The sequence below is a fragment of the Apaloderma vittatum genome, unplaced genomic scaffold (assembly GCF_000703405.1).
Source record: "Apaloderma vittatum isolate BGI_N311 unplaced genomic scaffold, ASM70340v1 scaffold7335, whole genome shotgun sequence".
Classification (NCBI taxonomy): Eukaryota; Metazoa; Chordata; class Aves; order Trogoniformes; family Trogonidae; genus Apaloderma; species Apaloderma vittatum.
In genome coordinates this window covers 5,448-22,516 of record NW_009718689.1, presented here as the reverse complement: position 1 = coordinate 22,516, position 17,069 = coordinate 5,448, and the positions used below count along the sequence as shown (strand labels likewise).

Below are 17,069 nucleotides of genomic sequence, written 5' to 3'. Positions count from 1 at the left end.
CGCGGGCACCCCCCAGGTGTGTCTGGTTTGGAGGGGGCTGCTCACTGAGGAGGGGCCGTGTCAGTCCCGTCCATGCCCGAATCCCCTCACTGTCACTGCTCTGTGCTGCTTCCCTTCTGCAGATCTTCCGGCCAAGGAATCAAGGCCAGGCTTAACAGTACCAGCCCCTCCTCTTTTCTGCTCAAAAGAACAATTTGCCTCCAAAACTAAATACTTTGCCACCAAAACCAAACCTGGCGCACATGAGGTTTTGCCTCCTTTTAAACAAAAAAAAACAACAAAACCCAAAAATGACATGAGCCCTTGGCTCCAGACCTGTCGCCACTCAAACCCTTCTGTTCAAAAGCATCATTTTTATTATTTTTTTTAAATGGAATACCGGCTATCTTTGTGCAGCACACAGCATACCCAAACAGGTGTTTTCCTGAGCCCTGCCAGACCGAACCTCTGCTGCGGGCACGCCAGCCTCTCACCACCAGGAACTAACTAGACAACCTGGGGATAAAAAATAAGATTTATAATTCTTCCATTCGTTCTGGCTTTCTTATTGGTACAGTGGATTTTCAGTAAACTGGAACCCAACCTCACCTGCCCCCACGCGGTCCGGCTCAGTGACAGGCCTGGCAGCCACCACCACCATTGGTCACATCACCAGAATTAACAGCCACACCCGAAGCCGCAGCCAGGGTGGCACGTGTGCGCTGCCCACGGCAACACCGTCCTGCCCGACATGGGCAGAATCAGCCAAATGTAATGTCATCCTCCAAACGGAGTTTCCATCGGCTTCACTTTCCCCTGTGCTGTTAAGCACCGGCAGCACTGCGGATCGGCTGGCGAGGGCAGCTCACCGCCCAGCTCACCACCCGGCCCTTCCTCGCTCCTGGGCCCCCCAGGAACTGGGCAGAGGCAGGGACCAGCCCCAGCAGCGCTCTTGACCGAAAGCTCAGCAAGAGGCAGAACCGGGGCTCTCCCCCACCAGACAGGCAAGCGCAACAGGACCCCGGCCCAGTCTCCGTCTGTAACAGCCACCGGTGCCTCATTAAGGACTTGGCAACGAGCTTCTCTGCAGCCCAGTCCAAGACGTTTTGCAGCGGCACCAGCATTTCTGGAAAGAGCTGCGCTTGCCCCGTCTGTGGGGACCTCCAACGCAGAAGCGCAGAGCAGCGGTTTTGCATCTCCTGTCGTTGGTCACCCAGGGACCCGTCCTGTCCCATACCCCGGTCCCTGTCCCTCCAACTCCCACTGGGACTCCTCAGCGTATTTTCCTGTTGCCCCTGCAGGGGCCGGCTCTGCAGCTGGGACCTCGGCCACGCCTGGCAAACCTTCTCCCTCTTCGAGCAGTTAAAACACCAGCTCTCATGCAACCTGGCTGGAAGTCACCCACATAACCCCACCCCGCTCTCGCCGAGCCGAAACAGCGCGGCGGTGGGGCAACTGGCGGGATCCTCGCCAGGCGGCCTCGCCAGACACTGCTGACAGTAACCATATGCTTGGGAATGGGACTCCCAAACGCTCGCTGCAAGCACCTTCAACACGGCAGACAAAAGCGCTGTTACACCTCCAGATGGTATTTTAGATGCTGGGACGACAAACTCTGGGCCTGCTCCGGTCTAGTCACCATTGTAGATCCGTGCAGGCCACTGCGCAGGTGCAGGGGCCCGAGGGGAGCTGCACCCGAGTGCACTTCCAGCAGATCCTGGCTGTACAGGACAAGAAGACACACTTTAAGGTACCTCTGATACAAGCTCTTCCAACTGATTCACACACGGTTGCTACCACTGCTATTTCTAGTGATGACTCTTAATTCTGTGAGTGCTAAGGACAGCTGAGCTAAGCAATACGAACAAAGAAGGTCAAAAAGGAAACCTGGATCACAACGGTAACAGCAAACGTGCCTTTCTCAGTCACCGAAAAGACGACAGCAAGGGGCTGTGGTAGCACCACATGACTCAGCAGTCTGGCAGGGAATCAGCAAAGCAAAGATGAATTTAGAAAAGGATTCAGCCAAATAACAGTGCCGGGGCAGGGCGGACGACAGAGAGAGATGTGAAGCAGAGTAGAATGCAGGACAAGCAACTTGCCTTTGACAAGCTGAGCTCAATCTGACACCAAAAGCATGACGAGATCCAGTGAGCACTGCTACGCAGCGCAGAGCTCGCGAGGCTTCCAAACCCTCACAGGCACGCTCCAGCAAAGGGCTCACTGGGGTACGCAGGGAGCTCCTCAGAGCACCCATGGGTCACCAGGGGTGTCAGCCAAGAACACACTCGGTGGTGTCACTCCCCAGCTGTCCCCGGGGGCAGGTTTTAGCCCAGTCACACAGCAACTTGTCCTTTTAAACCCTGCCTGCTGCACGAAACACCTTCCTCTCCTCATCTTCCTTCTTGTGTCCAATTCACACCCGCCTTTGCTCTGTGTATTGGGTTGGGCTGAGATGGAGTAAATTCTCCCCACAGCAGCTCACAGTGCTGCGTTTTTGTATTGGTAACTAGAGGGGTGTTGAGAGCACCCCAGTGTTTTGGCTACTGCTGAGCAGTGCTCACACAGCACCCAGGCTGTGGTTTTCCAACATTCCCCCAACAGTGGGCTGGGGGTGGGCAGAGTCTTAGGAGGGGACACAGCTGGGCCAGCTGACCCAAACTGACCGGAGGGGTATTCCATACATCCATGACATCAGCTCAGACACAAAAGCAAGAAGAAGGTAGTGTGGAGGCATTCATGGATCGTGTTTGTCCTCCAGAGCAACCGCTACACGTACTGGAGCCCTGCTCCCTGGAAAAGCAGCCGGACATCGCCCACGAAGAGGAAATAGAGAATAATCTTTGTTTTGCTTTGCTTCCATGCACGGTCCTTGCTTTTCTGCTGTATTAAACTGCTCTTATCCTAACCCACAGGCCTCTCGCTATATTTTCCCTCTCCATCTAGGAAGGGGGAGTGATAAGAGAGGCTTCGGTGGGCTCCTGGCCTCCAGTCGGGGCCAAACTACCACGCTCTGCGTTCCACACCACCTTCTCCCTGCAAGTGGGAAGGGCAGCCTGGCAGCCCATCCGGAGCGGTGCAGGACCACACGCTCCCCTGCAAACACCTCGGCGCTCTCCGAAGCCAGAGGACGTTACTCCACTCTCCCAGCAAAGTGGTCCACTGCATTGCTCTCCAGATTTGAGCAGGCTGAGAAAGCAGAGGAAAACAGGATGAGAGCGAGAAGGATCAACAACCAACCCTTAAGACTGGCCCCAGGCTCACTGTGTAATCCAGCAACTGGGGACAGCTAAGCAGGACAGGTAACAAGGCCACATTATTACCCCACTAAGCAGCTCAGGACATTTTCACTCCTGCAAAAAGGTACAAGACTGCACAAAACCAAGAGATTTCACAGTTCACTTCCCTGGCGCACAAAGACGACAAAAGCGCTTTTATTAGGGAGGGCAAAGCCTAGAAAGTAAGCAACTCGGAAGCTACTGGCAACAAAAAGAAGCGTATGGCCACTAAACACAGAGTCAAACAGGAAAAGCAGCAGCAGATTCAAGCTGATCTCACAAAACAAGCATCCTACAGCCCTGCAGATCTATATCAGGACTGTAAACAGTGTTTGCAAAGTTATTACCAGAAACAAGGGGGGGTGTTATTATTTTTTAACAGCTGAATATCTAATGAGATGAAGGGACAAAGAGGTTCAGTGTATGAAGAGTTCACTACACCCATTTCCCAGAGCCAGCGAACAGCCCCCGGCTGCTCATCTCTGTGCTCATCCTCGCTCATCCTCCCCACAGCCCCCGCCACCACCTCCTACTCACGTAACCCACCTCCACTTCAAACATCGCTCACCTTTCAGTTCTGAGAACATACTGCTGCAGCAGGACCAGTGGTACATGCAGAGAGCAGACAGCACACAAAAACCCACTTGGACAGAGGCATCCTTCTCCACAGAAATTAATACAGAACCATAAAATATTACATTATTATATTATACTATAAAATTAGTATAGAACCTACAGATGTTCCTGCTCAGGCAGGGACACCCAGAGCTGGTTGCCCAGGACCGTGTCCAGGCAGCTTCCGAACAGCTCCAAGGACAGAGACCCCACCACCTCCCCGGGCACCAAGCACCCCTGGCTCCCTCGGCCTCTCCCCACAGAAGAGGCCCTCCAGCCTCGCAGCATCGCGCTCTCTCCTGTCTGTCCTGTTCCTCTTGGACTGGGAGAACTGGGCACAGGGGAAGGATCAACCCCCCCTCAACCCGCTCACAATCAGGACATCATCAGGCTTCTTTGTGGCAAGGGCATGCTGTTGGCTCACGTAAATACGAAGGCGTACAAATGAGCGACGGGAAGGAAGACAATCACGCTGTGTCAGACGCTTTGAAGCTGGGGATGATATTTTTATGTTTAAGTCAAAAAACGTCCAGACGTTTAAACTGCCGTGTTTGACCACATCCACTACACAGAAGTGGAAAGTAGGAGTAGGCAGAGCAGGAAATGCAAGACCGGGGCACAAGAACAGATGAAGAGGACCCGTGAGATAAGCACTAGCCGATCCTGGCTGCAGGATCATAAGCCGGGACTTAGTAGCTTATCAGCACGTTGTATCATGAACTTTCCAGATAAACAACTTAATTCCGAACAAAGGGTGTAGGCAGCTCTGAAATCTGCACACAAACGCAAGTTCTAAGTTCTCGAGCAGAGGAACGAGGGTCCTACAGACCGAGCAATCCCCTGTCTGTGCCACATCACCCGGCTGCAACACGGTGTTTGTACCGAAGGGGCAGCAGGACTGCTGCTCCTGCTCAGCTCTGTCACAACAGAAAGGGCAGGACACTGACTGACTGCAGCAGCCTCACATCACCGCGCAGGAGTTACATGCAATCAGAAAAACTAGAGAAGACACTCGCTGAAATGCTACAGACCAAGGTACTCTGAGGGGACCTTTCACTCTCAGAAGAAAAACAAAGGCCTCATTACCGTTGTTTCACAACACGCTGAAGTGAAGCTGCACAAGCAGCCTTGGGAGACTTAGTGAACGGAACAGCTCACCCCCTGAAAGCAGAAGCTAGAGGGAAACACCACTTGTCCTGTGTGGCTCAGGGCATTAATCACACAACTCTCCAGGTCGGAGGGACCCTCTGAGACTGGAGCTCAGCCCCGGCTCGTGCAGGGTCAGCGAGAACAGGCTCCCAGGACCACATGCGGGTTGGTTTTGAGTATCTCCAGGGAGAAAGGCTCCATAATCTCTCTGGGCAACCTGGTCCAGTCTTTGAGCATCATCACAGCGAAACAATGGATATTCTTGTGTTAGACAGAACTTCACGTATTCGAGTTTGTGCCCATCGCCTCTTGTCCTGTCAGCAAGCCCTACGGAGAAGAGACTGGCTCCCTCATTGCCCTCTCCCATCACATACTTCTACGTCTTGAAATGACTCTCCCCAGACTTTCTCCTCTCCAGGACAAACAGCTTCAGCTCTCTCAGCCATGCACTTCCATCCCTCAACGGTCCTTGTGACCCTGTGCAGGATCCGGCCCGGTAAGTCCCCATCTTTCTCGTACTGCGGAGCCTGGACCCAGACACAGCGCTCTAGACGTTGTGCCGCAGAGAGAGGAAGGATCGCTCCCCACCCCGCTGCAATGCTCTTCCCAACACAGCCTGCAACAACGTCGGCTGCCTTTGCTGTCGGGGTGCACTGCCGGCTTGTGGCCCCTTGCCGTGCCTCAGCACCCCGACGCCCTGACAGGCAGAGCTGTTTCCAGAAGGCCAGCCCTGAGCACGTGCTCACGCACGGGGACGCAAGCAGTTGCCAAGTTTGTACTCGGGTGATCTCCCAGGAACCGGCACGGAGGAGCCTGCTGCAACGCCCGCGTTCCACACGCCTTCAGCAAAGGAGCCCAGAAGGAGCAGACACGTGCAGCTGGTGTACGGATGTACAGATGGGTAAATGAGGACCTGCAGGATACGAGACGCGTCCCTCGACACATCCCAGAGATCCATATAGAGGTAGAGGGAAAAAAAAAAGACATAGAAAAGCTGAAGCAGCAGGTGCCTTCAGTGCAACATGAAAAGAATAAATCTGGCCACAGAAAAAGCAAGTTCTCATAATCTGGAGTGCTAGACTGGTAAATTTAAATTCTTTGAGCAGATCGTCTCGAATTGAACACGACAACCAGTACAGAAGATCGCTGTTTCCTGGTGTTCTCATGAATGAGGCAACTCAAGCAACACAGAGAAGGTATACTGCGCAAGGAAGGCAAGCACATGAAGCAAGAGCCAGCTTTTAAACCTTCTGCAAAATAAAAATGAGAGTTTATTACCATCACAGCACAGTAGGAGGTAAATCTGCTAAGTGTGTGTTCCACTTGGGAACTTTGCAACAGGGCTGGAGACCCCAATTCCTACCACTAAATTTGACTTTAATAAAAAGACCAGTGCCCTCCCCTCAGATACACACACTAAATCACGACACGCATCAGGCAGGCGTTTGCTGCAATTTCAGAACTACCCAGGGGAGCGAGAAGCCCACGACTGGCACTTACCTACAGCTGCCCTTGCCCCAGGGCACGTTACTCACGTGCGGAGCCAAGGCAGGTCTCTGGTGACCATTTATTACACCCAGAATTTAAGCTCGTGCCATCCCACCCAATTTGTTCAACAGAATTTCTCAAGAACAACCCAAGTGTGAAGAATCTTCACCTTAGGGCAGGCTCATACACCACCGGCTGTCTCAAAGACAACACAGACTAAAGTGAGACAAAGCCCTTAAAAAAATAAAAACGTAACCTGCGCACCACTTTGGACTCCTGGGCAAATAATGTTCCGCTCAAAACTGTTCATCTGCCAGATCTCGCTCCCAACACCACCTGTGGTCAGAGCCAAAGCTCCCCCTCTGCCCGTAACACCTGCCTTAGTTTTGCCAAGTTTCTAAGCAACAGGCAGAGGATGTGCCTGACCCTACACGTGAAACTGTATGGCTAGAAGCTAAACTGCAAAAATTCATGTTAAATCTTCCTAAACGAATGTCAACATGGGTGAAAAAGTTTCCCATTCTTATTTTTCTATGTCCACTGATTTCAACTGTCTTATTTTCTCTAAGCCACACTAAGGCATAGTTCAAAGAGAGAAAAAAAAAAAAGCCAGATCCAAGATATTCTAGTAAGTCCTATTATATTTCCACATCACCTACTGAGTATCTCAGGTGTCTGGTAAGGATGAGAAAAACAGCATGACAAGTCTTTAAACATCAGGTAACAAAACCCAAGAGAGTGAAGTAACAACTAAAATAAGATTAGTTATGAAAGCACGTCACTCACAACCTTATTAGCTCGCTGCTCCAGTGAAACAGGAGCCTTATCCATTATATTTAGTGTTTTCAAACCCAAATCACTCTTCAGGATCTAAGGATTAAACAGCTTCCAGCTCCCCTACGAACAGCCTCTGCCCTCCGCGGAGGCAGCACAGCACACCACGCCCTCCCCCAAACGCACAGCCCACCCTTCCCACCGCTTCCAGCCACGAGCTGGCAGGATCCCAACTCGGCAGGAACGAACTCTAGCCATCAGAAACAACCCTGACGGCAAAAAATAATTATTTTAAATGTACATGCAGCATTCTGTTTAGCAGGGTTACAAACTGTAGCACTCAAATTCTTCCTCCCTGGCATCAGACACTGCCAAAATTCGTCTGAACAGGGGCTGCGCCAGAAAGGTTGGGCCAGGTGATCCTCGAGGTCCCTTCCAACTTGGGATACTACAATCCCACGACTCTTTAGCCCCCACCAGCCCAACTCCCTCCTCATGTGCAAGTCTCCCCAAAACCAGAGCTTTGTCTGGGGAAACACAAAAAGTAAACCTTACTTCAGAGTCAGGGACTCATTTGGGCGGGATGTCTCTCTGGCCCCCGGGAGTCAGACACATTCACTGAAACATTCATCTTAAAAACACAACATCTAAGGAGTTAAAACTACAAGCAAGCAGTCGGATGGCCAAGCACAAAGCGGAGGCTAGTCCAGGGTTGGTGCCCAGCCAAGTCCAGCGGAGCAGCAGCAGGACAGAGCCCAGCATATGTGGAGAGCTCGGGACATCGCTTGGCTTGACATGCGGGAGCCGGCATGCACTGGGGTCCACGGACTAGCACGCGCTAAGAACGAGGAGAGGGGGAGAACTAACGACCAGGACTGCACAACGGGCAGCGCTCCCTCTCTGTAAGGCTTTGGCTGGGAGCACACGGAACAGTTTGTATCCCAGTGCGGAACACGAGGTCTCAACGCGGGATGTGCCTAAGCCCAACAGTTTTACGCACCAGCCTTATAGCAAGGGAACACTACAGAAATAAAGTAGAGAGTGTGTGTGCTCGTGTGTGTCGCGAATAGAGAAATACACACACGCATATATATATCAATATATATATACACACACACGCACACAAATAGAACATTACATATAGAGTGGTAGTCACGTCACAGGAGCGGAGAAGTTTGCTCACCATTAGCAAATATCCTATGAAAGACTGTTGGTAACAGAGCAGCCCGTAAGCGGGAAGTAAAACAAGATAGAGGTCAATGAGTTGATGAAACAGCAAGCACTTCACATCGATAGAGACAGGTCAGAATCATGGCAAAACAAGGACAAGACTGAGAATCCAGCCCTGCCGCCAGCCACCTTTTTCAATTAAATTTACACAGAGGAGTATCTGGGTTCCTAGTTGAGAACCACATCAGGCAAGGGAGACAAGACACCTCCGACCAAGGAGAAGTTTGTGGTCAACTTTGAGGCTAAGAAGCTGGAAATCCCGCGCTTTCCACGAGGGCTGTGCAGCCCCTTCACGCCCCGTTCAGCTGACACCTGCCTCTCCCTACATCCCAGCAGCAGCTTCTCCTTGGCATGGATCTCGGCGGCAGAACTCATACTTACATACCCGGCCACATCACCGACAGCAGTTAACGTGTCTCCTGCTCCCTGGCCTGGGACTGAAAAGACACCCTGGGCAGACTGCAAGTAAACAAGTAATGAAATGGGGGCTGCTGAAGCCAGGAAAGCACACACACACCAGCCGAGCGCCCGGCGGCGCTCTGTGGGCGTACCCAGCACAGCACCAAGGCTCGCTCCGCACGTGCTAACACGTCCCCACACTCAGGGGGGCCAGAAGATGTGACAAGACACTCCAGTTTGCGGCCTCAGTTCTGCTGGGGCACATCACGAGTCGCCCAAAAGGGTTTTTAACTGCAACCCATCACCCCTTCCCGCCTGCGAGTGGTTCTTACGCTCCCAACGCACATTAAGCTTCACGCAAGCAAGTGGCGGCGTTGAGCGCCCTGTGCAAACACAAACGCGCCACTCTCCTTCACAGCTCTCCTTCACGCTCGGGGTACCTTCTGCCCACCCTAGGGAAACACCCCGGAGCCGCTCCCCTCGCAGGGCCCCTGCTCAGACAACACAGGCAGGCACAGATGCAACGTGGGGTTGCAGGTGGATCCTGCGAAAAAGGACATGGGGATCAGCTTGGACCTCTCGGGAGGAACGTTCTCATCTGATCCCAACTCCAGAAAGCAGCCGGAACGGTCTCTGGGAATGCCAGTGGCAAGGTTAAGGACTGTAGGTGTCTCTCATATTATCCTCACAAGTTCTCCAAAGCTCCCCACTCATTTGACACTTCTCCGCCTTAAATCTATTAACCCCATGTTTTACAGCACTAGAAAAAAAAAGCATTGGTAAATTAATGGATTATGGATGGCTTTTACATTTAAGTAGTACAAGAAATCCTCCTCTTTCCCACTCCTTTCTTCCTTCCACAGATGACCTTCAGCATATAACAATTTCAACTCTCTTCCCAAAGCCCAGTGCAACAGTAAGAGCTACTAACTAACTAACACACCCTCTCTTCTCCCCACAGTGCATGGGTGGCTCTAGGCAAAAAGACTGATCCCGAATTACACGCAGAATGAGAAAACAGCAGCCAGTCCTGCTAGTGCAAGTGCTTCTGCAACACAGCCCAGGGGGTGACAGGCAAAGGGCTCTCCCACAGCTACTGACCGGGCGCTAGGGGAAGAGGTACGAGCTGCTTCTGATACAACCCACGTCACAGGCACTGCCCTTCCAGCCCTTGCTCACCTAGCAGGCAGAAGGATGTTTTGCAGAACACACCAGCAGCTTTCTTTCCCCAGAGTTTTGCCCCACGCTCAGCAAGTATTCTCTGGCTTAAAGCAGAGGAAGGAGGAGCTTTCAGAAACGCAGCCCAGAATGGTGCTGGAGACAGAAACAGCATCGAAGAGCAGCACATCATGGTGCGCCGGATCATTGTTCCCCTTAAACTCACGAGAACCACTGTCCCACTTCTTCTAAGTGAATCCAGGGAAGTTTTCCGATACCAGTCAGCTGTGAAAAATCACCCCACGAAGCACAAAGCATGGGCCTGGCACCACCGGTGTCGCCGCTGCGCCCATCGCTCCAGGGCCCAAACATGTCACCAGCCCATGGGGCTCCACTCGGTTAGCGCTGCCAGGGCAATCTCCTCCCCGAGCCTGGCCCGCAGCTCCGACAGCGAAGCTCTGACTCTCCTATAGCTGGGTGGGCACTGCAGGAATAAGAATGCGTTCTGCAACGTCAGCAACTTCAATCCCCGCCTGCACTGCAGCCACAGCTTTCACAGCTGGAGGACTCCTGTTCATGACTCCTCTTCCACTCACTTCCTTTTTTATTTAAGGGCCAGCAACTCCCAGATAAATCGCTTCGGAACACAAGGTGAGAGAGGCAGCCTACAGGTGTGCAGCAGGAGAAAGTTTGCTCAGGAACAACTGCAGCTAAGTGCTGCTCCCACCCAGCCCCAAGGTCCCAGCAGGCAGAGCCGCTGTTCTGCACCAGAGCACGTCAGTCGTCATCACCCCTGTCCCTGCCTCCATGCCTCATGGGCACGAAGCTCTAAGGAACGGGAGGGAGCAGGCCAAGGAGTAATTCTGCTGAGGGACCCATTCATGACCCACACTCCGAAAGTCACCTTTCTTGATGCTCTTGAGGACATCACCTTTGCTGATCTGCAAACCTCCCTCTGGTAAAAAGCCACAGCTCTGGATACCAGTTTCTAGTGGTTTGTTATTACAAAGTGCTGGTGACCAACTGGAGAGACTGCAGCTGCGAAGTACTTTTAAACTGAGCTAGGAAGAGAAGGATCTCTAGCGTACTTGAGTGTACAACAGACTTGCCGTAAGAAGCTGAACACAACACCAGGGAGCCAGCTGCATTTGCCAGCGTGCGGGTATCGGATGCATGCAACTCTTGGAAACTTCTTGACAGAGAAACACCTTGACAGAGTCAGGGAAAGACAATAAAGCGAAGCTCACGATGTCATCAGCCTGTATGACGAGCGAGTCACCAAGTTTACAGGCAGCCAGAGAACTGAGTGTTCCTTCTGCCCTGACCCAATCTCCCTGGGCACAAGCACATATCAGAGGTTCATTAGAGACCCCAATGCTGAAACAAAGAGATAACACAAGAGCTCTCTGACAGAAGGAAAAGCCACAGAGCTCTGCAGGCTACGAAGCGAGGCTATTTGCAGAGGACAGGTAAAGCAGAGCATTCTTTCCTGTCAGCATTGAACCAAGAACTCGCACAGACAAAAGGCTACAGGACAGCACGTGCACACTCCTCCTCTGGTCCGAGAACACTTGCAGAAGTTGGACAACAGCGAGCAAAGCTCTGCTGGAAAGGTTACGCCGAGGCACACCGTACTGCATCCTGGCTGCAGGCAGTTTGGCGAGACATAGCAACAGAAAAAGTGAAAAATGCAAGGATGCACTGCACTGCCAGAAAAATCACTTCTTAGTCATGAAATAGAATACGTCAGCACAAGCGGCTGCCTGAATCGCGCATGTCTTTGCCAAGCACGCCCCGGGCAAACCAGCATCCTCAAGTCCAGGCCGAGTCTATGCTGGACGAGAATGCCAAGCCACTTGCTGCAGCCGGAATCTACAGCCTCGACTGTAAACCTTGGTTGCTACAAGAAACACTTGCGTGGTGGCCTGAGTAGACACAGGTCTCCAGGCAGCTCTCAAAGCCCCACAACGCTGGAAAGAGAACTCTGCATACACTAACACAAAAGACTGCAGAGCAGATGAATCCAAGGATAACACGTACAGAAGCCTTCAAAGTTTCAGCATCATTTCTTGGGTTAGTCCCCTGAGATCAAAAACCGAGGAACTGGCTAACAAAGGAAACTGTATCCAGTACCAGTCCTCCCTGCACCTGCGGGTGGCCCGACCAGAAGTGAGCTCTGTGACCAACCTCCAGCACAACTGATGTGGAGGAACACGTGTACACACTCGCCTATCACGCCAGATAACCCTGAGAGGATCAAGGGCCTTTTTCTGTCTGAGCAGTTTGTCTCGCTGGCAAGGGCCCCCCTCCAACAACCCTTACCTGACCCGATTTTGATCAGTCCATTGTGCTGAATGAAGATGGTGTCACAGGTCAGGTTTCCGTGGATGATTGGGGGATCACAGGAGTGGAGGTAGCTAGAGATTCAGAACAGAGCACTGGTCAGGAGGCTGCCCAGGCCAGGAGTCCCTCCCTCCCTCCATCCCTTCCCTGTCTCAAGCAACACAAGAAGAGAACAGGAGGGCCAAGGGCAAGTGCCAGGAGCTTCCAACAGCAGGGAGGTACAATCGAGTGACTGTACATGAGTCTCTAGGCTAGAAGAGAATCACAAAAAGTAAGCAATTGTCTCTAACAAACAATCTCCAGAACATGGTGGGGAAGTGAAAGCTTTCTCTGATCAGTTCCCAAAAAACCCAGAGCACCAGGGGTAAAGAAACTATTTCATCCATCCCAACACTGCTAGGCGGCTGCTCAAAGGGTTCCGATTTTATACAAAAAAGTATCAGAGCTCAATTCTGGCCCTTCTCACGAGGCATCAAAAGGGCACTCGGTGGTGTACAAACACGACCGGGCATGTTTTCCAGCAGGCACAAATGAAGTTTTCAGTTCTGGGCTTCCACATAGATTTGAGGTTACCTGTTCTTGTGCCTCATTCTGCTTGGATTTATGCCAGCAGCCAGTAAAATAAGGACTGTCAGCTCCCAAACACTTATCAGAACCCCAACAACTCATCAATAGCTATATTTTAGCCAAATCACAACAGAATTTTCTCTATAGAGTGGGACTCATGCTCTGACAGCTACATTTTTTTTTTTTTTTCAAGGCTGTTATCAGCTACACACCAACTCTGGTTCAAGTAGAGTCTTTAAAACCAAAACAAAAAAGCCTGACATTTTATTCAACTGGGTTGCACTGAGCTGCAGAAGATCTGCATCGTCAAGAAATGTATAGATATACACACACTTCTAACAACATCACATCACAGTAATTATGAATCCACTGCATGCTACCGAGCTGCAGCCTGACAAAAATAAGAAAATTTTCCTCACTCACATGGAATTTGTTTTTTCTGAGATCTTTTTTGCAACATCTGCTTGGCCATGGTTAGATCCAGGTTACAAGGGTGGGCAGTCGGAGAGCTCCCCGCTGCTCAACTCCCTCCCTCACTATCAAATCAGTCACAACTGTTGAGGTCTAAGCCCTACGTTGCACCTCCTACTCTACATCAGGGAAAAACTCCAGCACGGTCCGACTGAGGCTGCTGGGAAGTGCAGCCCACACCTTGCAGATGGTGTCTGGGATAAGAATCAGGCTGGGTGACTGGAAGTGCTCTCCAGGCTCCCTCCCATAAAGCTTGCTAAAGTCTGGCAGCACCTATGTTTACAGCTTTTAATATTACAGCACAGGAGAGGCCACACTCACACAGACGGCCCGACTGCAAGAGCAGTCACGTACCTGAGAGCAGAGAGGATCTGGGTACACCATCGCTTCCAGGCCTAGGGACGCAGGAACAAAAAGGATATAAATCATTCAAGGAGCAGGAACCAATCTGTAGTTCTGCGATTCACACCCCATTCACATGAAGGAACACACGGTCCGTGCAGTTTTTACCCAGTGCAGGTGTGCAGGAAGTAAGAACTTAAGAGGAATCAGCACTCTCATGCTCATTTTCGTTTCTACGTGTTCGTATGAGTCAAGAAACACCACTCCCCTCCCAACTCCTCTCAAGCACAGACACCTTCCCCCTTTGCTGTGCATGCCTCTGGGAAGGGACGTGTCTGTCACACCACACACCAGAACCTGCAGAACTGCTGTAAACCAAGCAAACAGCACAGCGCAGCTTGTCAGAGAGACCCTGCAACTAAACTAGTTTTATAGTAATAAAAAGGGATTGCAGTCACGTGTTACAACCAGGCTGCCTTCTCATCAGGATCCTCTGCTGAAAGGGCTTTCCAGAGGCCTATGGTGCCCAGTTAATATAGGCATACATGAAAAAAAGCATTACCTTCTCGTTCATAGTCTTGTGGTTTTTCTTTGTCTTCTTCAGGAACTGTTTCAAGCTCCCTGAAGACATATATTCAGTGATGAAGATCACCTGTGGGGCAGTAGGAGACATCACCCTCTGCGTCACTAATTACCTACAGGACATTCAGTAAGAGAGCCCCACACGCTTCACTTCACTTACCCTGGCCTTATTCTCCTTCACATCAGCCCAGTATTTGTGAAACTTCACAATGTTCAGATGTTCCAGCTGAATTAAGTTGTCAAACACCGCTTTAACTTTTTCCTTAACACCAGAAAGACAAAGACATGTTACACCAGAGACCACAACAGCCCATACCTTGCATTTTTCTCAGGTCTCTGCCCCCTCAAACACCACCATACACCTCAAGCTCCTATGTTAAGGATGAACAGCATCTGATTTCGTCATGCACTGCATCTGAGCTGAGCAAGGTTTGATCACCAAGACTAAATCAACACAAGAGCCCACGGAAATAGCACAACAACAGTTCTCCACCACTTCTTCAGCAAAGGCCAGGCTAAAGCTTACTGTGCTACACTTGGGCAGCGTCGCACTCCAAACCCAGCCCATGACCCACAGGGAAGGCCACCAGCCAGTATCTGCAATCCCACCCTGGTCAGAGGTACATTTCCCACATCTTGCTGAGGAACACATCAACTTACTTCCTGAAGCTTGAAGTTCTTCCGCTCAGAAAACTGAACTTCATTCCAAACGACTTCCACACCTTCCTCCGTGTCCATGGCCAGGTAGGCACTATCGATCCCTGGGACGTTGCGCTGGTTCACCTGCACGGGAAGGACGGAGACAGGTGTAAGTTCCCAGCCAGCAACACCAGAGCGTTACCATGCACCCTTCATTTGAATAGCATCAACTTTGCTTATTAACTTTTAATTAAATGAGTGTTCCAGGATAGGATTGAGTACATCTATTTCAGGAACGGGACATACCCAAACAAGAGCGCGCTGTGGGCTGTGTGAGCAGCAAGCCCTGGGCATATTTGAGAGGAAACTTCTTTTGCACAACGGCTGTTTTGTAGTAAAAGCTGCCTTTTGAGAAAATTAATTATATTTTTATGCTTTATGATGCCTCTAGTTCATTTAACCACCAAAAAACATCTCTAATCATACAAAAGAGATTAAATAAAAAGTCTCAAGAACTCAGACAACACAACTTCCTGGAGCAACTTTCTGAGACACAAAACTCAAGAGAGAGAAGAACGATCCAAGCAGAGAGAAACAAAGGGAAAGTTGCACTTTGGGAATAACTTCAGAACTGATCACACAATCGAAATTGCTACAATAATTTCCATAGTAAATAAATGCAAAAGTTAGCCCAGCACAAGTGCATCCACACCTAATGTTCAAGACCTAGATGAGCACTAGGAAAGCAAGGAGGTAAGCAGAGGGCCCTGACAGAGCAGGAGCTGAAAGCGCAGCAGGACACAGCCGGGGCCAAGGAAGTTCTGGTGCCAAAAGACCTGCACAGCTACAAGATGAGCAACACTCCCAGCAGCAAAGTTTACCACAATACTGGTTTTCCTCAGACACACAGCAGCATCCAGAGATCTAAACAGGTTCTTTCTTCCTCGGCACCAAGCACCCTGCCACTCCGCAGAGCCTGGTCCTGCCTGTCCCGCAGGGACCTACGATAACAATGGATTCCCATCCCAAAGTGCTTAGGGGTGACAGAAAGTAGAATTTAGCTTTTCATTGTCAACCATCAACCAAAATCACTTCCAGCTGATCCTGCCCTTGAGGTAGAAGCTAATACAGAGATCTGGCAAACCCAGACCCGCTGACACTACCTCAGCGTCCCGGCTGTTTCACAGCTTCTCCTACTCACATTGACTCCCCCTCTCCTCCCTCACTAGGGATCCCAGCAGCACCCCATTTGCCAAAAGCTGCTCACCATATATTAGGGCTTCCTCAGAATGCCCCTCCCTCTTGGCGGCCACTTGTGCACAATTAAATTTACCCAATTTCGGCTACAGCGCACTGCTAATGAGAACCGACGCAAACGATCTGCCACCCACAACACTTAAGTGAAATAACTACTGGTAACACAACACTGACCGAAAAAAAACAAGAGAAGGAAACCAAGGGACAGCGCTTCTAAGGCTGGTAGGCTGGGCACAGACTCAAAGCATTCAGATGACTACACTGAAATGCAAAAACCCCGAGGCATGTATCCATACCGAAGCTCTGCCACAGGAGGTGGGTACGAGAAGAACTTGCAGGTCATGCTAACAATGAGCTCAGCTTGAGCTCCTCATACAGCGCACGGGGACCAGGGACAGGAATTGTGAGCAGAGGAGCCCACGGAGCTGATAACTCTACTCTTGGACAGCAGCAAGTTACCAAGGGTGCACTGTAAATGCCTGTTCATAGGATGCTAAACCGGGAGGTGCTGCTGGCTCTCTCGAGGGACAGGACAGATCTGGGCAGATCAGGGCTCTGAGCAACCAGCAGCACCAGGAGACAGAGCCAGAGCAAACGCCGGGTTCTGCGCCACGGCAGGAGCAACGCTGGGCACCAGCATGAGCTAGGAGTGGGGCGGGACCAGGGTGCTGGGAGGCAGTGGCTCTTGGGGAGCAGCCGCACGTCCAGGCACTGGGAGGGCAAATTACCCTCCCCGGGCCCATCAGCGTGGCACAACCAGCCCATCCAGGGGGTCTGTCCCACAGGGGTCACGCCCCG

At 51.3% G+C, this 17,069-nt stretch overlaps 1 protein-coding gene across 1 annotated transcript in view; it reads right to left on the bottom strand.

Moving 5' to 3' along the window:
* NRBP1 (nuclear receptor binding protein 1) overlaps positions 1-15,158 on the bottom strand; it is a gene marked incomplete at both ends in the record, with an annotated part of 20,517 nt that extends 5,359 nt beyond the window's left edge. The window contains 5 exons of the mRNA XM_009870327.1: positions 12,393-12,487; positions 13,806-13,846; positions 14,356-14,445; positions 14,536-14,637; positions 15,036-15,158. Coding sequence (XP_009868629.1) covers positions 12,393-12,487; positions 13,806-13,846; positions 14,356-14,445; positions 14,536-14,637; positions 15,036-15,158 — 451 coding nt within the window. The remainder of the gene's footprint in view (positions 1-12,392; positions 12,488-13,805; positions 13,847-14,355; positions 14,446-14,535; positions 14,638-15,035) is intronic.
* Between the last annotated feature and the right edge of the window lie 1,911 nt (positions 15,159-17,069).